Source organism: Emydura macquarii, unplaced genomic scaffold, assembly GCF_026122565.2.
Source record: "Emydura macquarii macquarii isolate MOO-44397 ecotype Brisbane River unplaced genomic scaffold, CSIRO-AGI_Emac_v2 contig_1146, whole genome shotgun sequence".
NCBI classification, from domain to species: Eukaryota; Metazoa; Chordata; order Testudines; family Chelidae; genus Emydura; species Emydura macquarii.
Genome location: NW_027131283.1, coordinates 8,476,491 through 8,500,562, shown reverse-complemented (window position 1 = coordinate 8,500,562; position 24,072 = coordinate 8,476,491). Strand labels below are relative to the sequence as shown.

General features: G+C 39.4%; 1 protein-coding gene across 1 annotated transcript in view; it reads right to left on the bottom strand.

Moving 5' to 3' along the window:
* Positions 1 to 24,072, bottom strand: part of SLC16A10 (solute carrier family 16 member 10) — a 146,168-nt gene that overhangs the window by 48,242 nt on the left and 73,854 nt on the right. The window contains exons 2-3 of the mRNA XM_067546603.1: positions 12,092 to 12,236; positions 3,251 to 3,689 (exon numbers count right to left, since the gene is read on the bottom strand). Coding sequence (XP_067402704.1) covers positions 3,251 to 3,689; positions 12,092 to 12,236 — 584 coding nt within the window. The remainder of the gene's footprint in view (positions 1 to 3,250; positions 3,690 to 12,091; positions 12,237 to 24,072) is intronic.

Here is a 24,072-nt window from a genome sequence, read left to right as displayed (position 1 = left end):
ACAAACTGAGGATTTTATGAAAATTCTATTAAAAGAAACTTTGCTTTTTGTCTAGGGATCATTTGTCAATTATTGTGATAGCATAAGTTCCTCAGAAATGTGAAGTTTCCCTTTGAACCTGAAACCTGAAACCTACTGAAATTCATAAAATTTTAATATTATTAAGAAGTTAAATTAAGTTAAGTTATGCTTCTAGATCTTCGTACAAAAGATCCAAATACTGGGTTCTAAGCTATCTCCTGGGAGGAAACCCTTGATACATTGCCATTTCAAGATCATTTTCTAAATATTACATTCCATACCAACCTTTACATAATTCTTTCCAAGGCATCATCAGAAAGTATTAATGCCATAAAAAGCAGCATAGATCAGAAGTTGCTGTTATATACTGGATCCATATCCCTCTATTTGAGCCATAACATACCCCTATGTGATATAGAAGAGACCATAGTGCAAGCAGAGTATCTGTATATGTGAAAGCACATCATAAACAGAAGATAACACTATTTTAAATCAGTAAGCTTTGTCTCTTCTCCTCCCCACAACTCTGCTGGTAGGTTTAATCAAATCATGGGCCCAAGCAACATCCATTTACAAGCATCCTTGTACAGAAGCTGAGAAACTCTTATGTGCAGCAGCACTTTTGACTAGTTAAAAGTTGGTTATAATTGTTTGCCTGTATTTTGCATAAACCAATTTACTTTAGTGATGGAATATACATCACCCTTGTCTTTCAGAATTCTGAAGAAGTTTTAAGGTGTATTTAGTGATTTTCATTTGTTTGGTTACTGTAGTCTCCTCCCACATACAAGGAAGGCATCAAATCAGATTTTTTTTTTTTTTTTTTTTTTTTGGTTTGCCTCCTGAGCACTATCATTTTCTGGAGCAGCTGGAGAACTCAAAGCAATCCAGTGCCTCAGACTATTTCTACTTCATGTGGTATCTAGTCTGGAGTTAGACTACATGGGGATTTTTTTTAAAAAAGGGATTTACTCACTCTTTTGAAGAAATACAGACTACGTAAGAATAGGGACCCAGTCAGACATATAATAATATTATATTATATAATATAATATTAAAACCTATTATAATAAAGTAACCAAAAACAAGTCAACATTTTTGGTCAATCAAAACATATTAATTTAATCAGCAGCAACATCTTTCATGCAGAGTTATTTCATGTGTTTGACGCATTCATTGCCATAAAGTGGTATGTTGCATATAGTCATTTTTTTTTTAAATAAAACAGTTTCTGCATCATGAAGCTGTTACTAAATTACATCAGACAAATTAATGAAAACTGAAGCAATCCTGATTTTTTTCTTCCATGAAGATGGCAACCCTAGTGGTTGCTCTTTATCAAATATTTTTAGTGTGTGTTTGCTGAATAGGATGTGGATTGGAAAAAGCAATTAATCCATTCAGATTTATTTCTTTTACACTATAGCTGCTACAGTGGCAAAGCTATGCTACTGTAGTGCATATGCTTCCTACACTGATGGAAGGAGTTCTTCCATTGTGTAGTTAATCCATCTCTCGGAGAGGTGGTAGCTATGTCAACAGAAGGGTTCTTCGTCAACCTACCCATGTTTGCACCAGAGATTATGTTGACTTCACTATGGTGCTCAGGGCATGAATTTTTTCACAGTCCTGAGCAAGGCAGCTAGGTGTATCTAATTTTTAAGTGTAGAGAAGGCCTAAGTCTTTTGCTGTGCAAGTCCATGATTTCAGGCGTGAAAGCCCCAGTTAGGAAGCTGCTAAAAATAACTCAATACTAAATAAGAAATGTGATGGCATGGCCAGATGGATGAAGGTCATGTATGGTGCCTCCAAATTGCACCAAAAATCATTAGAGTAAGAACTTTGTAGGCAGAAAAGATGAAGGAGCTGTATTTTTTTCTGCTGTGGAGACAAAGTAACTGAAATACATGCACAAGATGTGGATGACTGATAGGTTCTATGGCACCATAGCTCCAGGTTGTGTTAGTTATTGTTGGCATATAAACCCATGAAAATGGGAATGGGGACGTTACCACTGTAGCTATACAAAATTCCAAAAAAAATTTTGTATTATTACAAAATCACGAATTTCAAAGGGAAATGCAAAGAACAGCCCAAATATTTTGCCTTTTACAAAATCAGAAAATAATTTATTATTAAAACATTGATTTACTAGCAATGCACATTTTTGGCAAAGCTCTAGTTAATAATATTGCTGACATCACACATCAATCAAAATGGGAAATTAAGTATGGATTAGAAATCTTAACTTTTTTTCTGCTGTATATTTTAATTCTTTCATTACATTCATGGATAAAATCTCCATATTTTGTTGTCAGCAGGAGTGTTTCTTCATAAAATACACAATAAGTGCAAAGCATAATGTGTGTGAATTTTAAAGTATATTTTCTGTATTGCTCTAAAATCTAATATGCTGCATTCAGTCACTACCCTCACACAAATGATACATAAATATGAGCAGGGGTGGGCAAAATATGGCCTGCGGGCCGGATCCAATCTGTCTAACTTTTCTGTCTGGCCAGCCATTCAGGAGCGCTATGCTGGAAGTAGGCAGCTTTCAGCCAGCTGCTATCCAAACTTCCTGCTTCCAGGAAGCAACCACCCAAGAATCACTAAGCTGCCCAACACTCCAGTTGCCAACGTAACTGGAACATCAGGCAGCTTAGTTTCTCAGCCAGTCGCTATCCGAACTTCCTTCTTCCAGTCATGTGATCAGAAGCAGAAAGTTTGGGTAATGACTGGCCAAAAGCTGCCTGATGCTCCAGTGCCATGTGGCCCGTGAGACTTACCAGAATTCATGGAGTGGCCCCTCTGCAAAAATTATTGCCCACCTCTGATAAAGAGTATAATTGGCAATGTTTACTGTTCAAGGCCTAAAAAGCAAACAATTTTGTTCAGTCAATACTACAAAATTCATTTGAAGTGAAATAGAATATTATTCGGAGGCTTCCTTGTGCAGTTGAAATATTTTTCCTTTTTCCCTCTACACAACCTCAGGGGAGAAAATGAAGAACTGAAAATTAAACTGGCTTCAGACTAAATGAGGGCAAAGGTTCTGATTGACAGCTAGAACGCCTCCCAATTGCAGACATTAGAATGCAAGCCACATGATCTTCCACAGGACAACTTCGATGTTAGATATTCTTATTACCAATGATTTTCTTAGCCAGAATATAAAGGGAATAGATTTTTTTAAATAAACCAAACATAGCAAAAGATGTGCACTTACCAAGTGAACATAAGGCACAAAGTATCCAAAAAGGGCAGCTGGGATTCCAAAAGCCCAGATTCGATAACTCATAACCTTGAAAATGGAGAAACTAAAAATCTTTTTTGCAGGAGGAAATCTGAACATGCCCTTCTTTCCACCCTCTTTGTCATTGGCACGGGAAATGAGGGGTTTGTAAGTGAAGCCGGCCAGGAACAGAACAAACATAAGGATGCACAGGACCCTTAAAGTGTTGTACAGGCCAACTGAATCAATCAACACTCTCAAAAGGAAAGGCAGTGACACAGTGAACAAGCTGCTGCCGGCAGTGACGATACCATTCACTAGTCCAAGGCGCTTCTTGAAATAGTGCCCCAGAATGACCAAGGATGGCTGGTATGCAAATGAACAACCACAGGCAAATAAGATTCCATAGGTGAAATACAGAGGTTCAATGGTGCTATATCAAAAGAAAAAAAAGTTTGAAAATCGCATTAGTATGTTACATACAACACTGTGTACATGCACATTCAGCTGTCACATATAAGAGAGTTAATCTTCCAAATATGTGATTATAGAATAAAATATTAATATTTTATACTTATTTACTGTACAAGTAGATTTTATCAACTCAAGCACACAACAGTTAAGTGGGTAAATCAGAAAATATTTCATAATATTTCAATGACCAGATCTGATTGAAAGGACACACAATATTCATCAAGAGATGTCCTCAGTTCAAGTTAGACCCAAAACATAAATTTAGTAACATCTGTGTTTTGTTTTTTTAAAATCCAATGAAAATAAGGTTTTGTTTGGATTTAAGTATCTCTGCTGTGCTTGGAACCCAAACTTTGCAATATTACGATAATGCTTGAGAGCCAAAAAGGGAATTGGATGTCTATTTTTATGATCCACAAGAAACATACAATAGTGCAAGTAACACTATTAATAGTAAATAATAAAACTAGAAAATTATTTCAAATTTTAATATAATGGGTTTTCTATAACTGGTCAGATTTTGTTACCTGTGATTTTTCACCTGACAGCATCCCTTTAACCATAACAAAATATTCAAAGTTATTTCACCTTTCTACATCAGTGTTTTCCAGCATTTATATTTACATAAACAGGTATAATACAGGTCAAAAAAGTAATAGGAAAACATCCATTAAAAGAGAATGACAATCTCACTCCAGTTTATATAAGGAACAAGCAGTACTAAAATTTGTTCTTCATGGCAGAGATTTCCATCACTAACATCCACCATGAAATACAACTGAAGTGAGAACAGGGCAATTCTCTTACTGCACAAATAAAGTTAGGCTACCACCAAAAAGATGCTTGCTACAGAGAATACGGATCTAATTAATAAAGAGAATATAAGCAAAGTAATGAAAATATCTTTTCATCTCCAGGTGATTGAGACAGCTGCAACACAAAAGAAGGATTACTACAGAGAATTCTGTGGAACTATTAGAAAATCAAATACGAAGCTCTTATAATTTTGGGGGTTGTCTAGACTAGGATAAAAAATACATTTTGCAAAACATTTTAAGTAAAATTTTTTAAAACTATAGTGCAGACAGAGAAATTGTATTTTAAAACATGATAGCCAATGGCAGCGAACCCAAGAATTTTAAAATGTATTAGTTAAAACGTATTAGCTAACGTTTTTAAAATACACTTTTTACCCTAGTCTAGGCAAGCCATAAGAGGGCAACTACTGTTGCAATGGTATTGGGCTGCAATAAACATTGATTGATGTACTGGGAGGGACGGTGGGTCTTGGAATTATTATATTAAAAGCAAACTGCAGAGTCCAATGGCACAATCCATTTTATCTGTGTTTGTTAATGTTTTTTGTTCCTTTCCTTCTGCCAAAAGATGGCAGTCTAATCTTTTGTAAATAGCTGTATTCAGAACCTTGTATTCTATGTGGTCTCTTACAACTAAACTGTGTGTTGAATTACATGGCAAACTAGTAATTAAGCAGCAATGTTAACATATTAAAAAGTCATTCAATAACCTTCAATTTAGAAATAGTTCTAACATTTTATCGCAAAGTGAAGTACTTAACCAATGCACATTGTATTCAGGTGGGGGAAAAAAACCATGAAAATTTATTTACTCCAGATATTGAGGAAGTTATTTTTAAGGAGTTAAGTAAGCCAAATACTTAAGACCTCATCATGAGTTTCTTGCATACTCCTCCACATTTGGAAGCTCCATGTGGCAGCTAATTTAGACTTCTTGTATGGCTCCTAAGCAAAGGTTGACCCAGTCAAACAAAAGAGAAAGGGCTGGATCACTATCTTGTGGGAGAACAGAAGAAAATGGCTATCAATCAGCACTTCTAAACTCCTGAGAAGCAAAGCCCTAGTGCTGTAAGGCTTACACCCTCACATGGCAGCCACTACTCCTGCAAGTCTTCCCTTCAGTCCCTTTTGTCCCATAAATCTTCTCTTCAATACTGTGTTCATTTGATACGTATTTCTAATCATAATTCCATCTTAATTAAGCATTTTTGCATCTAGGAATGACTTGTTACTTTCCTCTGAAATCAGATACAATTCCTCTCTGTATTCTCTTGATATCATCAAGAGCAACTTAAAGATGTAGGAGGCACGTGTAAGGAAGTGAATTTTTAAAGATAGCATATTAGCCCATTTGAACTTTGCTTTAGCCTCTAAGGAGCTCTTAAATGCCCTAAAAATAACTTAATTCCTGCTGAGAGCAGACAGCTCCCTAATGTGGGGCTTTCAGTATAATACTGTTTTTCAGTCTGTAAAAGGAATTATGCCTATGATTTAATCAAAAGATAGAAAAGGCATAGTTTAGATGTAGAAAAATACAGTATGTATTTGCTCTAAAAAGTAAACTTGATGAAACCGTTAAATGTGGCTGTGATTTACTGATTGTGTTACATCTGTTCTTTCTAATATGAAACCTATCCCTTAGGAGGCAAAGATTTAGAATTCGTGAATGCAGGAGAAATGTTTTACTATACAGTATGTATGTTGTGTGTATTTGTTAACTCTTTCAAAGGAATCTAAGGCTGGAGATATGATGTACCTTTTACATTGTTTTGGACTGCCTGTCATCCTTCAACCCAACATGGTCATATACAACATCAGACCATTGGGTACTTAGCAATAACAGTGGGTACAGCCTCCAATTTTCATCCACCCTTCCCTCCAACCCCACCCCTCTACAGTGACCCTTCTCACAAGTAGCTTCTCAACCAGGAGATGCAAACCCTCTCACATTTGGGAGCTTTAGAGGAAGTTCCTCAAGACTTGAGAGGGAAGGGGTTTTACTCCTGATATTTCCTAATCTCAAAGGCCAAGGGGGGGTCTACAAATATCTCAGGAAACTGAGGTTCCACATGGTCTCCCTGGCCTCCATCATTCACTCCCTAGATCCAGATGATTGGTATGTTGCCCTTGACTTAAAGGACATGTATTTTCATATCTCTATCTTCTGTGATCACAGAAGATTTCTCAAGTTTGTAGTGGATCAACACCACTACTGATTAACTGCTCTTCCCTTCGGCCTATTGGGAGCCCCATGAGTAAAGTAGTGTAGTTAGACTGTGTCTGTTTAGTGAATACACAGTCCTGAGCCACCCTTGAAGATATCGCATTAGCAATCTTGCATGGTGTATAACAAAAGTACCAACTGCCATATGCCCCAATAGCTGAAGACAGTTCTTAACCAGGGTTTGAGGACTGATTTGGATTTGTTAACTATGTTGGATAGGGCCATGAAGCTGTGCACTGGGAGTTAGGCTCTTGTTGCTATTGAATCGAGATGAGCACCTATGAATTCTAACTTTTGCACAGGGATCGAGGTGGATTTTTGAATGTTCAATGGCAGGCCCAATTTGAGAAAGAGGTCTATGACTTTGCAAATTGCCCATGAAGTTACATCCAGTGAGTGACATTTCAGAAGCCAATCGTCAAGGTAAAGGAACAGCAGAATTCCTTTTCTGTGGAGGTGTGCCGCTGCTACTAACATGACCTTTGAAAAGACCTTTGGGACAGATGATAGGCCAAAAGGGAGCAACCTGTACTGAAAATGGTCCTGACTGACAGTGAAACATAGGTATCTTTTGTGGGATGGGTGGATCGCTATATGGACATATATATCCTGAAGGTTGAAGGCTGAGAACCAATCCCCTTGGTCCATTGTTGGAATTACTGCTGTGAGTGTCACAATTTGAATTTTTGTGCTTTCATAAAGGTGTTGAGTAGCCTGAAATCTAGGATGGGCCTCAAACCGCCATTCTTTTTTGGAACCAGGAAATACCTGGAATAAAACCCCTTTCCTCTGTGCTGCATAGAAACCGGTTCTATAGCAACTAAGAGTAGAAAAGAGTATTTCCTGTCATAGCAGGTTCTTGTGAGTGGGGTCCCTGAAGAAGGAAAGGGAGGGGAGGTAGTAAAGAGAAGTAAAGTGCATGGAGTATCCTGTGATCTCCAAAATCCACTTGTCCATAGTGATTGACTCCCAAGGCAGTAGTAGTAAAAGCAGTTGCCAAAGGGAGGAGGCAGGTGAACCAATGCAGCTGGTAAGAATGGAGAAGGTAACTCAGGATCCTCGAGCACCCCATCAAAATCAGTGCTTGGAGGTGGAAAGCTGCAAGGTCAAAGGTTTTCTTCTCTAGAACCTCTGTTTCTTGCATTGTGGTTAGTATGATCTTTCGGAGCTCAAGAATTGGGTAGGACAAAATTTTGGCGCTGTCTGAAACTTACGAAACTTTCTCTTGTGGGCAGGTGCATAGATCCCAAGAGAACACAAAGTAGCCCTGGAGTCCTTTAACGTGTACAGATATTTGTCCGGGTTGTCAGCAAACAGTTTAGTACAATCAAAACGGAAGTTCTCAACTGTATTTTGGACTTCCTTTGTAAATCCTGAGAGCTGGGACCAAGAGGCTCTCCTCATAACTACCAATGTAGAAATTGAATGAGTGGCAGTATCAGCAGTCTAAAGGAAACTTGCAGAGATGTTCTGGTGAGCAGCTGGCCTGGAACAATTGCCTGTAATTGCTCTCTGTGTTCTACTGGCAGATCCTCAATAAATGAGTTCAGCTTGGTATAATTTATATGATTGTATTTTGCCATTACAGCCTGGTAATTGGAGATTCTGAATTGTAAAGTACTTGACAAATATGATTTTCTTCCAAACAGGACCAGGCGTTCATGATCCTTGTCATAGGACGTGGATTTAATGTGATACTGCTTCCCACGTTTGTTAACTGCATCAACCATCAAGGAGCTAGGAGAGAGATGAAAGAATAAAAATTCTGAAAATTCTGGAACATAATATTTCTTATCTGCACTCTTGCATGCAGGTGGAATTGTGGGTGTGCCAGATAAGCTTTGCGGGTCCATTAGGGCTTCATAAACAAGCAAGACAATACAGGTAGATGAAGCCATATGAAGCAGCTTGTGATGTGATTCTTTGATCTCCTCAAGAGCGATCTGCTAAGAATCTGCAATTCTCTTGATAATGTCCTGAAACTACTTGCAATTATCTGCTAGGGATGGAGGAGGTAGCATAACCGCTTCAACCAGGGATGATGAAGAGATGCTGGCTGATGGGGAGACACCTTCATCAGCTCTAGCTTTCTAGTCCTCAAAGATTTCTTCCTGAGTTTCTGGTCTCCTAGAGAGGGAGAATGATGAAGGTTGTCTATCTCTGTGACAGGTGGTTTTCAAGGCCCTAAAGAATTAGCAATAGGCCATCTAAAGGTCCCAGTAAGGCTAAGGAGGTGGTGCATACGCCATGGGTGGAGGTATCCATGGGTGTTCATACCAGTGAGATGGTGGTTGTAGCCATCTCTCACAGGTGATACGAATCTCCTCAGAGACCTCTGGAAAAGAGCATCTATAGGAATGAAGAAGAGAGCCTTGAACAGATATTTGGCAGACTAGGAAAGATCTTCATCAGAATCCTTCTCTTCCAAATCACTCTGTGGTGGTGGAGCACCAGAAGAAAAGGAGGTGAAACTGTTGGTACCACGTAAATGTCCTGAGATTTGGAGGTCCTTGGCACCAAAAGTATATCGAAGCCAAGAAATGCTGAGTCAGGCATCTTGGATACAAGCAAGCTCTTGGGGAAAGTGAAAGTCCTGTGGTACCAAGAATGGATGTGGTATCACATCCAAGGCCTGCACCAAAGTGATAATGGCTGAAGCAGTTGACAGTACTGTGAATCTTGACCATCCAGAAGGGAGTCCAGATAGACCCCAGGCAGGCTTCTTCAGTATCGGGTGAGAAGAGGTAGCACTATTCTTTCTGCCTCACTCCAGTGATAGTACCAATAATCTCTCTAAGGCAGGGTTTTATAGTCTTTAGGTTTGACTGTACCCTCAGCACCTGAGCAACCAGCAGCCTCGTGGGTACCGGGTCAGAGAGCAATGGGTCCAATGGGCAGGGCAATGGGAGGAGTTGCTGGAGACCATGACTTTTTGGAGGTAGAAGTTCTCCCTACCTGGAGAACTCAAGACTCGGTCTTTGGGAGTCTTATGAGAGAAATCTTGGATCTTCCTCTCAGATGCCCTTGAGCAGAGCAGAGCAGTGTAGAGTGGAGTGGAGTGGAGTGGAGGCAGTGAACTTACCTGGAGACCAGCATACAGGGGGGTGGTTCCCTGACCAAGGTCAGAGACAGTGCACAATGAGCTCTCCATCATGAGGAATTGCAGTTTGTTCTCCTTGCTTTTTCTGGCTCTAGATTTTAATGCCAGACAGAAGTTGCACTTTTGGGAAATATGAGATTCCCTGAGGCAACAGATGCCCTGAGAGTGTTCATCATTCAGCAGGATTGCCTCACAGCACAATAAGCAATGTTGTGAGAACTGGGCATGCCCTCCCAGTAAAGAAAGGAGAACAGGAGAACTGGGCATGCCCTCCCAGTAAAGAAAGTTTCTCCCCTCCTGGGAGTTTACCTAAAAGCTATATATAAAAAGGTGCTTGATTTTTTTAAAAACTACTACAGCTAATACCAATACTAAATACTAACTACTAAATACTAGTAAGAACAGCTATAATAAACTAACTACTAAAAGAGCTAAGGGGACACAGTTGAGGTAAAACTAAGTGTAGACAACTGCTAAAGCTCTGTCTCAGGCTGAAGCAGTTGAGAAGAGCAGTTTGCCCATGCAGTGCTTTATCAAAACAGCTTGGAGCACAAGACTGAGTAACTGCACAGGCCGAACAGATACTGCTATGAGAAATCTTTCATCAAAGGTGTACATGGTACAAGCAAACCTAGAATGGAGCACCCATAGGGACATTACTTGAAGAACCAGTTTTGTGGATGTGTGAAGCATATTGGCAAAAACAGATAAATTATGTGATCATTTGCATGGCCATTGTACTCAGCCCTAGTTTCATTCCATTTCTGAATAAAATTTTAGCAGTTAAAATATATTTTAAATCTTTACTAATAAGTAGGTTCATTATAACAGTACTTAACAGATTTTTTCTGAACAGTTTAATAATGAGTGCATAACACTGATCTGTTTTTCATCCTAGGACATAAAGTTGCCTGTGTCACCTCTTTCTTGCCAGAGCAGACCTCTTTAAACATTCATTGGAACTGCAGAACTTCTCAGAAAATTCTGTTTAACTAATAATGTACCTGAGGTGGGGAAAAGTGAGAGTGTGTGTGAGAGACGGAATGCTTGCACAATGTACTACCCATAATAAGAAGTTTGCTCCTCTAAGCTCTGCAGATCAATTTATGACCCATATTTTATGAGAGGTAACCAACAGCAGCAAGATAAGAAAAACAGTAAACAAGGAAGACTGATTAGTTTTTATGGTCATCAGTAAAGAATAACGGAGCAAATAATTAAAGAGAAAGTAATAAAGCACCAGAAGGGGTATAATCTAACAACAACAAACTGGAACCACTTTTATAAAAGGTAAATCATATCTCCAGCCTTAGATTCCTTTGAAAGAGTTAACAAATACACACAACATACATACTGTATAGTAAAACATTTCTCCTGCATACACAAATTCTATATCTTTGCCTCCTAAGGGATAGGTTTCATATAAAAAAGAACAGATGTAATGCAATCAGTAAATCACAGCCACATTTAACAGTTTCATCAAGTTTACTTTTTAGAGCAAATACATACTGTACTTTTCTACATCTAAACTATGCCTTCATCTATCTTTTGATTAAATCATAGGCATAATTCCTTTTACAGACTGAAGAACAGTATTATACTGAAAGCCCCACATTAGGGAGCTGTCTGCTCTCAGCAGGAATTAAGTTCTTTTCTGGGGCATTTAAGAGCCCCTTAGAGGCTAAAGGAAAGTTCAAATGGGCTAATATGCTATCTTTAAAAATTCACTTCCTTCCACCTGCCTCTTTCATTTTTAAATCACAATGGATGATATCAAGGGAATACAGAGAAGAATTGAATCTGATTTCAGAGGAAAGTAACAAGGTATTCTTAGACACAAAAATGCTTAATTAAGATGGAATGATGATTAGAAATATGTACCAAATTAACACAGTTAACATATTAACACAGATTTGCATACATAATGCCATGCCTCTAGTTGAGTTGTTGGCACTGAGGAGTGAAATTGGGACCTCTGCTTCTTAAAACATGAGCCTCTGCTGATCTGACCTAAAAGATCCAGCTCTGTTAGTTCAAAGCCAGGAGCAGATTCATGAATCTCTGTTTAGGCTAGCCACTACTTGAGGAGGACAAGCACCACACTGAGTGGGTGCAGGTTACACATTACTGAGTACAAGATATCCATTGATGACAATGAATATAGCAAGAGTACCTGCCATCATAAATATAATATCAAAGGAAGAAAGGAGAATTCTTACCTTACAAAAGAGCTTAAAAGGAGTCCAAGAAACCCCACTGCAGCTCCAACAACGGCTATTATTCGACAACCAAATATGTCTGTGAATACACTCACTATCGGAGAGCAGAAGAAAATCATTCCCATGGACAGAGAACTCACCCAGGCTGCAGAAAATACATGGTTGGCGTTATGAATAAGAGATTAGTTTAAGCTTTCAGTTATATAATGTAAGAACAGATAATAATTTTTTTTTAATGGAAACGACATGAAAGCATATGGTAAAAGTAGAATCATAGAAAGATAGGGTTGGAAGAGACCTCAAGAGGCCAGCTAATCTACCTCGCCCCCCCCCCCCCACACACACCCTGAAGGGCAGCATACACCTAGATCATCTCTGATGGTGTTTGTCTAATCTCTCCTTAAAAACCTCCATTGAAGGGGATTCTACAACCTGCAACCTATTCCAGTATTTAACTATTTCTAACTATAAGGAATTTTTCTAACCTAAATGTCCCTTGATGCCAATTAAGCTGATTTCTTCTTGTGCTTCCTTTAGTTTAGTGGGACATGGAAAAAATCACCATCCCCTTGGTAACATATCTGAAGACTGTATGCAAGTCGCCCTTCACTCTTCTTTTCTCAAGACTAAACGTACCCAGTTTTTTTAACCTCTCTCATAGGTCAGATTTTCTAAACTTTTATCATTTCTGTTGCTCTCCACTGTAATCCCTCCAATTTGTCCACATCTTTCTTAAAAGTCTGGTTCCCAAAACTGGAGACAATACTCCAGCTGAGGCCTTACTAGTGCTAAGTTGAGAGGAACAACTAACTACCTCCCATGTCTTACATATAACACTCTTGTTAATACAGCCAAGAATGATACTGATGACCTGAAGAAGAGCTCTGTGAAAGCTCAAAAGCTTGTCTCTCTCATCAACAGAAGTTGGTCCAATAAAAGACAATACTCACCCACCTTGTCTCTCAGAAAGATATTTGCCTTTTTGACAACTACATCATGTTGTTGGCTCATAGTCAATTGGTGATCTACTATAACCCCCAGATCCTTTTCAGAAGTACTATTGCCTAGCCAGTTATTCTCCGTTTTGTAGTGGGGCATTTGATTTTTCATTCTAAAGTGAAGTACTTTGCACTTGACATGTTTTCATTTTATTGAATTTAGACCAATTCTCTATTTTATCAGGATCATTTTGAATTCTAATCCCATCATCCAAAGTGCTTGTAGCCTCTCCTAGCTTGGTGTCATCTGCAAATTTTAGAAGCCTACACTCCTCATTATCCAAGTGATTAATGAAAATATTGAATTGTACTGGATCCAGAACAGACCCCTGCAGGGCCCACTAGAGATGCCCTCCCACTCTGATAGTGAACCATTGACAATTACACTTTGACTCCTGTCTTTCAATCAGTCAGGGTAGGCATATTATAGTAATTTCATCTAGACTACATTTCCCTAGTTTGCTTAGGAAAATGTCATGGGGGACTGTATCACAAACCCTATGAAAATCAAGATAAAACACATCTACTGCTTTCCCCTATCCACAAGGTCAATAATCCTGTCAAAGATGGAAATTAGGTTAGTTTCAGGATTTGTTCTTGACAAATTCATGTTGGCTATTATTTATCACCCTACTATCATCTAGGTGCTTGCAAATTGATTGTTTAGCAATTGTTCCAGTATCTTTCCAGGTATCAAAGTTAGGCTGACTGGTCTCCCCGGGTCCTCTTTGTTCCCCTTTTCAAAGACAGGCACTATGCTTGTCCTCAAGTTCTCTGGAGGGAATAGTTAATATTTCAGCATGTATTTTAACAGTGGCAGAAATTAAAAGCTGGATAAATTTATCATAGTAATTAAAACTGGACATTACCTGCACAAGTAATGCAATCAACCCACAAATATATTTTGCAACTCTCCTCTCAGATTATTCAGACTAATTGCTTGGCTATTAGACATACAATATACCCATTTTGAAATCAAATATCATATTTATTCCCTGGTTTATATTTAGATTTTAATGAGTTCTAGCACATGAATTACTTGAAAACCTTAAGATATTTACAGAAATCATATTGAATATTAGTGATGGGTGAACTAATGTAGCCTGGTCTACATACAATTTTTGATTTGGTATAAATATTTTGGTTAGAACTGTAATTTTTTTGGAACTGATATAAATATTTCAATTAGGAGTGTCATTTTTTTAAACCAAAACAGTTATACCAGTAGAACTCCTTGTGTAGACAATGGTAGAACATCTTTATACCAGTATAACTGCATCTAATCTAGGGATATTACTTTAACTATACCAAATAGTGTAAATATATATATTTTATTTTGCTTCCCCCATACCAGCCTCCCACCTCACACATTATCTCCAGAAACTCTCCTCATCCTTTGTTCTCTGAAGCTGTTGAAATCTTATAAAGAAAGTCTCCTTTTCTAATATCAGCCTCAAACCACATTCTCTCCCACAGTAACTTTCTTTGCCAGACTTGCTTGGAGACTGGTGTAAAGGAGAGGTCCCTTATCCTGGGTCAGAAGCCAGGCACAGCGAGCTCTCCATCATGAGGAGATGAAATTTGATCTCCCTGTTTTTTCTGGCTCTAGATTTCAGTGGCAGACAGAAGTTACACTTCTGTGCAATTTGTGATTCCCCAAGGCAATGGATGCACTGGGAGTGCCCATCACTTACTGGGATTGCCTCCTGGCACAACAGACGTTTGAAACTGGGAGAACCAGGCATAACCTGCCAGTGAACTAGAACTACCTTATCTACTAACTAATACCTATGTATGTAATATATATGAAAAAAAATATCTTTTTAAATTAGGAAGCTGCTACTACTACTTATTAATTACACTAATATTAAGAACTACTATAAACTAACTACTAGAATACAAACTGGGACACAATTGAGGTAATCTTAACAGGGACAACCACCAGAGCTCCATCTCAGGCCAAGGCAATTGAGAGGGAACTTAGGGCAGTTCGCCCGTGCAATGCTATATAACAATGAGGCTGACTAGCACGTATGAGTGGGCCAAACAGATACTGCTATGAGAAATCTCCAATCAAGTGGGCACAACAGCACCTAGAGTGGAGTATCCATAGGGACACTACTCAAACAAAAAGCCAGAGTTAGTATCCTGAATTTGAAATGGCAGACCAAATTTGAGGTGTCTTAAATCTAGAATTGGGCACCAGCTCCTTTTTAATTTGGAATTAGAAAATAATGAGAGTAAAATCTAATCCCTCCTTAACTCTAGGGGCACTTCATTCCCTACTACTCTGAGATTTAGAAGGAAGCCTGCTTCTTGTTTTTAACAGCATCTCATGGGAGAGATCCCTGAAAAGGGATGGGGATGGAGATGCGTATGAGATTAAAATTGGATGGAATACCCCTTTTCTATAATTTCTAAAACCCACTAGTCTGAGGTAATCCAATTCCAGGGCTCTTAAAAATAAAAAAGGTGGTTGCCAAAGGGATGTGGTGGGGAGGGGATAGTTCCTCCAAAAGGTTCTGTTTGGCTCTCAATGATGAATCAAACTCATTGCCACAAGGCGGATATGAGATACGCAATTGAGATGGAAGAGGCCACAAGTCTTCCTGCATTGGCACCTCTAGTTCTTCCTCAGTGGCTCTGATGATCTTTGTGGGTTAGAATTGTACAAAACCTCTGTCTAGAGTAACTTGGAGGAATCTGGCCTGCAGACTCCCAAAGAACAAACAATGACTCTTGAATCTTTCAGAGAATGCAGGGCTTCATCAATTCTTGTATAAAACAGGTCACATCTTTGAATGAGAGGTCCTCAATTGTTATTTGGACCTCTTTCAATATTTGTGAAGATTGGAACCATGAAGCCTTGCACATAGCAATGGAAGTGGCCGTTGAATGTGATGACATGTCTGAAATGTTTAAGTCTGTCGCAATTTTCGAGCTACCAACTTTACTTTGGGCACTACAGATTTCACCTCCTCCCTATATTGTTGAGGGACTTTTCTTCAAATTATGACACCCTGTCCCAACAGAGGTAATCATATTTTGACTGAAGCATTTGAAGATGAACAATTTTTCCTGTCAAATAATTCCACCTTTTTTAGATCCTTGTCTCTTGGCATTGCTTTTGGGACCCACTGCTTTATGGACCTTTTGTGCAGTGCTTCTATGAGAATCAGGAGTATACCACTAACTGAGAAAGCCTGTTTAGGCTTAAGCAGCCCCTTTTTCCTCCAGTTTTGAGGTGGCTTTCTTTGAGGCCTCCAGGAGAAAAGGTTTAAGACAGACTTTTCTTATGTTCTATGTTGTCTTGGAGAAGGAGCAACAGATTGAGCGTATGTCAGGGATGTGCCCATCTCCCACGTAAAAAAAAGGCACCAAACATACCATCATAACGTGGAACACTCACATAGCAGAAGGCGCAAGTTTTAATTCTTGGGACTTCGTTTTAACATAGCGGCTAAATTAGTCCCTAATACTAATCGGAAAAGTGTTTTGATCATTTGTTTGTTTAATTTTTAAAAGGTGTAAAAACAAGAAAAAACCCTACACTAACTATACTACCTACGCTATCTAATATATTTAAAATACTAAGAGAAAAATAAAAACACAGTGCATAAAATAGAAAGAAGTTGGTCCAATAAAAAATATTACCTCACTCACCTTGTCTCTGTAATATCCAGGGACCAACATGTCTACAACAACACAGCAAACTGCCTACGGTCACAGTGTCAGTTACTTAAAGAGCCAGGAATAGAACGCAGGAGTCCCAACTTCCAGTCACTTTCTTGAGTGCACAATATCTCCCTCAGTTTACTAAAACATTTTCCAGGGCTATTTTAACATTATATAAACCTAATGGAAGATAATACGAAATATGGAAGTCTGACGTGAAAACATGCAGGCCATATTACACCTAGTTAACAACTTGCTAACTTTATAATTTCATACTTCCAGGTCCTAATGAAAGGAATATGCTTTTCTTATCACATGATTTTTTTTCTTCCACCACAAAACTTACTGACAAAGCCTGAAATAGAAAAAAGGTTCCACTGCAGCTCAGCAGAGTAGACCAAGTGTTGATCCACAATTAAGGTTGAAATGGCATTTACATTCTAATCCCCTATTCAGATGCTTTTAACTTTCATAACAAAAAGCTCTATTTAGTCTGAGGCAATAAGTCTTTTTAAAAGAGTTTAATTTTTTAAAGCTATTTTTGAGTTACATTTTAAAAAAAAATCACCTGTTAAAATAAAAAAGAAAAATGGCTTTGTGTTTAAGGTGCATAATTGGGAATCAGTGGACTTGGATTTTATTCTCAGCTCCTTCAAATAATTGTTGAGACTTTGTACAAGTCACATAACTTCCTGTGCCTCAATTTCCTTCAGATGTAAAGCATGGAACAATACTTATCTACCTCAAAGTGGTATTGAGAGGCTTCATTCACTAACATTACAAACACTAAGAGACCTTCAGATCTTATAGAAAAACTACAAAGGTATTTTGGGGAAAATGTTTTTTGTACCAACAGTTTAAAAAAAAAAGTTAAAAGTTAGAGTCATTTTGACAGATAAGTATAGTACTTGAATGAAAAATTACTGACTTTACCCTTTTTGAAGAAACGTAGCTTTGAAATAAATTTAAGACATTTTAAACACAATACTGAATATGCATAGTATATTAGTTTCTTTAACTTAAGACAGACAAACGTGGGTGTAATGTCCCAACCATCCACAGGAATGGATACTTGAAAAAGACAACACACATTTAATTCAATCATTCATGGAATTCGCAATTTATTTTTGCTCAAATTAAAATCTATTAATTCTTGCATTGGCTCTATCTAGAAACTTTACTCATTATGTTGCCTTTGCCCTCCATTTACAAATAAGCCACATAATTGTTCTCTGTAGTTTCAACTACAAATCACAATAATCATCCTGGACACAAACATATGCAGGAGTGTGAAAAATTACATATGAAGTTAACAAGACTAATGGTAATTTTGTGGGGTGGTTTATTTAATTAAAAACAACATTTCTCTGAGCTACTGGTTCCCTTTCTGCACACAACAGCTCTAGAATTGAGCCATGATTTCACAGGTATTTATATACTAAATTCTACATATGACTGCCTTCACATTTAAACATAAAATGTTCTGACTGCCAAAGGAGATAAGCAACTCTCCAGCAGTGTTCATGAGATTGCTTGCAATTTGGCACAGGGAGGGAGAGAGGAAGACTTAACAGAACCTTTTCTTAGAAACTAATCTGCAGCTGGGAAAGAAATAGGTTGTGCCACACACGTGGCATAGTGGGAAGTGGCATATCAGCAATTGCTCTACTGAGTCTGAGGCTAGTTTCACTGTTCAAAATCCTACTTATTCCATGGCTCTCCCACTGGATATATGTATTGCACTCATCACAAGCTGGATCACACAGCAATTGCTACAGTGAAGATTGCTTAAGAACTTTCATTCTATAAGGCCTTTTCAATTTTCACCCTGTATGATGATGATGTCATCCACCTGAGTGTGAATGATTAAGTTAGACCATAAACAAGTTCCACAATTTGATTATGAAGAGGGTAAAATAAATAACACATACTTGCTATTATTTAAAAAGTGGCTTATGTGGAGACTGAATTGCATAGTGGCGTCTGCAGCACCACATGCACTGCCCCCCCATGGATAAAGAGGCAGCCTAGGGAGGGCTGACTCAGCAGCATGAGCTGCATGTACCTGTCTCCTTATAAAGAAATGAAGTGACCCCACCTGCTGGTGCATGGTCAGCAACTGCCCAGGATAATTGTAATCACCTGGTTGGCTGGTTCATACCTGCCCAGGAAATCAGGAGCACCTGGTTGGCTAAACTCTGAGCCATGACCTTAGAAGGTCATGCAGCAAATAGCAACCAATGGGGCTTAGCCTCTGCTGACCAGGGGAAACTATAAAAGTTCAAATCCAGGTGGCAGAAGGCAGAGAGGAACTGAATCCACCTGGCATCCTGCCTGGTCTTGTCAGCTTGGTGGGCTGATGCATCTTCACTAGCCCGCTTCACTGTGAACTGATCACTCACAGTGGCTCTCTCCCGTCTGCAGTATCTAAAGCAAATGGCAACTGAATTTGGCCAGCATAGTATACCTGTATATAATGTTTGTGAGTATGGATTAACTGTTTTCTGTTGTGTTTGTCTTGTAACTTCTTTGGGGAACTCCAAAACCGGGCACCCTAGTGTCACATGCTGGCAGCCACGCGTTGATCCAGGAGAGATCACAAAACGCTAAAGTCTTGGGTGGCACATTTTGTCCTTTCGTGCACAGAGTTCTCCTGCCCTTTGCTATCACTGTCTGCTGTGTAATTGCTTGCTGTGAAACTGTTTATTATAGAAATAGAACTGTTTATTATAAGGATAGAATTGTTTATTATAAAATAAAGGGTTTATTGGTTAAGCAAACCCCCAGAATCATCACTGTCTCACTTAACCCCCCTGTATCCCAAACTGAACCTATCAGAGAGTTTTTCTCTCCGTTTCCACAGCTTAAAACAGTTCTAATTTGGAGTAGAAGTTTGCAATTTTGCACAGAAAACGGTTGCCAATTTTGGTTGGACATATTATTGGAGATTTCATCACATGACATAATCTTTCATTAAAGATTAATCTTTAATTCCTGGAGACTCCAGGACAATCCTGGACGCTTGGCAACCCTACATAGTGGTCAAATGACCTTTGAGTTAGCAAAATTATATGGCTTTAAAGAAATATACTTTATGCATACAGAGTATTAAAATTTTCCCCAATAGAGCACATATGGAATGGGAGCCTTGCCTCCTCATTCAATGCAGCCACAGGCACACTCGTTTCCTTGAATAAAAAGCTTGTGTTAAACATCATTTTACTATTTTCTAGCAAAGTTCCAAATTATAAGAATTTGTTCTTTTAAAAACAAAAAATCAGAAAGTTAAAACTATGTTAAATGTTAAATGTTAAGGTTGCAAAGTGAAGCACTCAAAAATCAGGAAATGGCATAATCAAGGTTATATGTGCAATCCTAAGTACGATCTCTTAACTGATAAAAGAAAATGTTTTTTTTTAAGCATGTAGTTGTCTGTAGAATTATAGAATCATAGAGTTGGAAGGGACCTCAGGAGGTTATCTAGTCCAACTCCCTGCTCAAAGCAGGACTAACCAGGACTAACCTCAGCTAAATAATCCCAGCCAGGGCTTTGTCAAGCCGCAATTTAAAAACCTCCAAAGATGGAGATTCCACCACCTCCCTAGGTAACCCATTCCAGGGCTTCACCAACCTCCTAATGAAAAAGTTTTTCCTAATGTCCAACCTAGAACCTCCCCCACTGCAACTTGAGACCATTGCTCCTTGTTCTGTCATCTACCAGATCTGAGAACAGCCTAGCTCCATCCTCCTTGGAACCCCCTTTCAGGTAGTTAAAGGCTGCTCTCAAATCCCCCCTCATTCTTCTCTTCTGCAGACTAAACAAGCCTAGTTCCCTCAGCTTCTCCTCATAAGTCTTGTGCTCCAGCCCCCTAAGAATTTTTGTTGCCCTCCACTGGACTCTCTCCAACTTGTCCACATCCTTTTTGTAGTGGAGAGGCCCAAAACTGGACACACTACTCCAAATGCAGCCTCACCAATGCCGAATAGAGGGGAATAATCACTTCCCGCGATCTGCTGGCAATGCTCCTATTAATGCAGCCCAATATGCTATTAGCCTTGGCAACCACGGCACACTGCTGACTCATATCCAGCTTCTTATCCACTGTTACCCCCAGGTCCTTTTCTGCAGAACTGCTGCCTAGCTCATCAGTCCCCAGTCTGTAACTGTGCATGGGATTCTTCCGTCCTAAGTGCAGGACTCTACACTTGTCCTTCTTGAACCTCATCAGATTTCTTTTGGTCCAATCCTCCAGAGTGTTTAGGTCCTTCTGTATCCTATCCCTACCTTCCAGGGTATTTACCACTCCCCCTAGCTTAGTGTCATCTGCAAACTTGCTGAGGGTGCAATCTACCCCATCCTCCAGATCATTAATGAAGATGTTGAACAAAACCGGCCCCAGGACCGACCCCTGAGGGAATTCACTGACTGAAGACATTAAAGCAACAAGATTATAATTCAAAAAAGAATTAGACATTACAAATAAAAGTATATGAAATTATATTAGCTAGGGCAAAAATCTATAGTGAATATCACCATTCATGCTTCAAGACTTAAACCTCCATTCCCTTCCTGAAAGTCAGGAAGATGGCACTGGATTTTATGGATTCATGGTTCTGCATATTTGCATTACCACAACCCCCAGGGAGGACTTTCCAACTCCAAATTGTTTTGCGACTGACCAACAGCAATCTGGAATTGCCAACTTCTACACAGCGATTGCCACTCACTTTTCCACAGTGAGGGCAGCTCTCATTCTGGTGTCTTTGTGCCGCAGTGCTGGGACGAGCTCCGCACACAGTTCTCGGAAGGTTGATTTGTGTATCTGAAAGTTCTGCAGCCACTGCTCGTCATCCCATGCCCACATCACAATGTGATCCCAGGGGTTTTCAAACTGGGAGTCGTGACCCCTCAGAGGGTCACAAGGTTATTATGGGGGGGGCGTCACAACGCATGGTGGTAAGGGTGGCATGGCATAGGGGAGGTCATCACTTTTGGAGGCGGGGGTTTTCACGGCCTGAAATATTTGCAAAGGGAGTCCCAGCAAAAAAAGTTTGAGAACCCCTGCACTACTCAGTACTTGTTTCTTGAGCCCAATACCGCCATGTGCACCTATTCCATGAATGCCAGCAGTAATCCTAAATTATTTGTTTCCATGGCAGAGTAAGGCAGGCACACCACTTCACTCTCTGTTTCAGAGCTCATGAAATACTGCAGGTCCAGCACTGTTGTATTCATAACACTCATCACTAGACTGGTCAGCAGCTCAGGATCCAGGCTGTCAGGCAGAGATGGCGGGCGCACAGTTTGTAAGGGCTGTTGAAAAACAGGGTGAAACAAAGTCAGGAGGCAATGGAATGATAGGATGGAAAGAACTCCATCATGGGACAGCGAGCATGCCCCCATGATGCATCACAATCCATTCCCAGAGCTCTCCGTAGCAGAGGGTGATAGACGGTGCTGAGTTGCAAAGTGGGATAGCTACCCATGATGCAACGCTCTCTGTCGATGCAGAGCAATGACTGTGGACATTCCATCAACATAAGAAGCAATATTTGGATGTGCACATCTGATGTAATAAAAGCAGCTTATGATCGTTGATTTAACTCTGTAGTGTAGACATGGCCTAAAAATCATGGTCTTAATAAAGACATTGGCTTGTTCCAGCACATTATATTAAAACACTGTGTGATCTAATTATTAACCATTCTAAGTTATTAACCAATCATGATGCTTTTACGATGTTCTTAACCAATTGTAGTTGATAATATAATAATACTTGGTCAGTCATTTTGCTGTGAGAATAATGTTAGAGAATTATATATATATATATATATATATATATATATATATATATATATGTACATATAATAAACTAAATATTTCTCGTCATACTGTTTAAATATTAATATGTAGTACTATAATAAATGAAACAATGAATTCACACTACTGTGGCTCTTTTGGGTAATGTTAATAGCTAATTTGGCTCCTGAACCACTGAGGTCTGAGTTTCACTGGGGTAGCCATTTCCTCTCATCTGTGCTGCCGCCACTGAGAAGACCTTTGTGAAGACTCTGGGTGCTGTTCCCACACTGAACAGGAGTACCCTCACTGGCAATATTCCTGCCCTACCCAAAATCTGAGGAACCTTCTTTGGGACAGACTTTCATGTGGATGATTACAAGCCTTTTTCACATCAAAAGCTGCAAAACATGTGTCTTCTTCCAAGGAATTATTGTAACCATGAGGAATTAGTGTAACCATGAGGAATTTTAATTTTCAAATACAAAGTTGAGAATTGGCCTCCATCCTCTCATTTTTTGGGGAACTATGAAATAATTGAATAAAACCCTTTCCCTTGATGATGAGGTGGCTGCTCTATAGCTCCTTGCTCAAGGAGAAAGTTTACCTCTTATCAGAGGATCTCCTCGTGAGAATGGTCCCTGCAGAGGATCTGGGAAGGCGGCTTTGGAGGAGGTAGGGAAAGAAACTGGACAGTGCAGTCAGAGTGGATGATATCTTGTAACCACTTGGTTGATACATTACCCCAGTTGTGGGCAAAGTATACTAAGTAGCCACCAAAGCAGACTTTGGAAACAGGTGGGTGTGGCATCATTGTAAGGTCACAACTCTCAGGTGTCCCATCAAAAGTAACCTTTAGTTGGTAGATGAGGTTAGGTGCCTGTTGACAAAGTGGCTAGGGCTACAAATCTTGAGCTCTGCACACTCTGATGCTTGCATGGCAGTTCGTATAGTTGTTGGTGGTAAAAAGGTTGTGGAAGAGGCCATGGCTTATACACCTGTTTACAATGCTTCCTCATTGGGACCAGAGAATAAATGCCTAAAAAGCAGAGGACTGTCCAGGAGTCTTAATGAGTGAAAAGACTCATCTGTTTTCTAATTAAAGAGATTGGTTTCATCAAAGGGCAAGTCTTCAAGGGTGTTCTGAACCTCTCTGGGGAACCCTGAAGATTGGAGCCACGACTTTTGATGCATTACTATTGCGGTCACTATAGATCTTGATGCGGTATCACTCGTGTTCACTGTTACTTACAATGACGTTTTAGTCATAAGTCTACCCTTCTCAAAAAAGACTTGGAATTGGGCCCTGTCCTCCAGGAACTTTGAGTAGTTAATAAAACCATATTTCGCTAACAGGACCTGGTAGTTTAGAGATACTGATAAGGAGATTGGTGGACATGAATACCTTCCTCCCCAGAAAGTCAGACATTTCTCTCCCGGGCCCACAGTGATGTTTTTAGGGTGTTGCTTTCTGGATCTTCCCGTGTCTGCTGGTACTACTAGGGAGT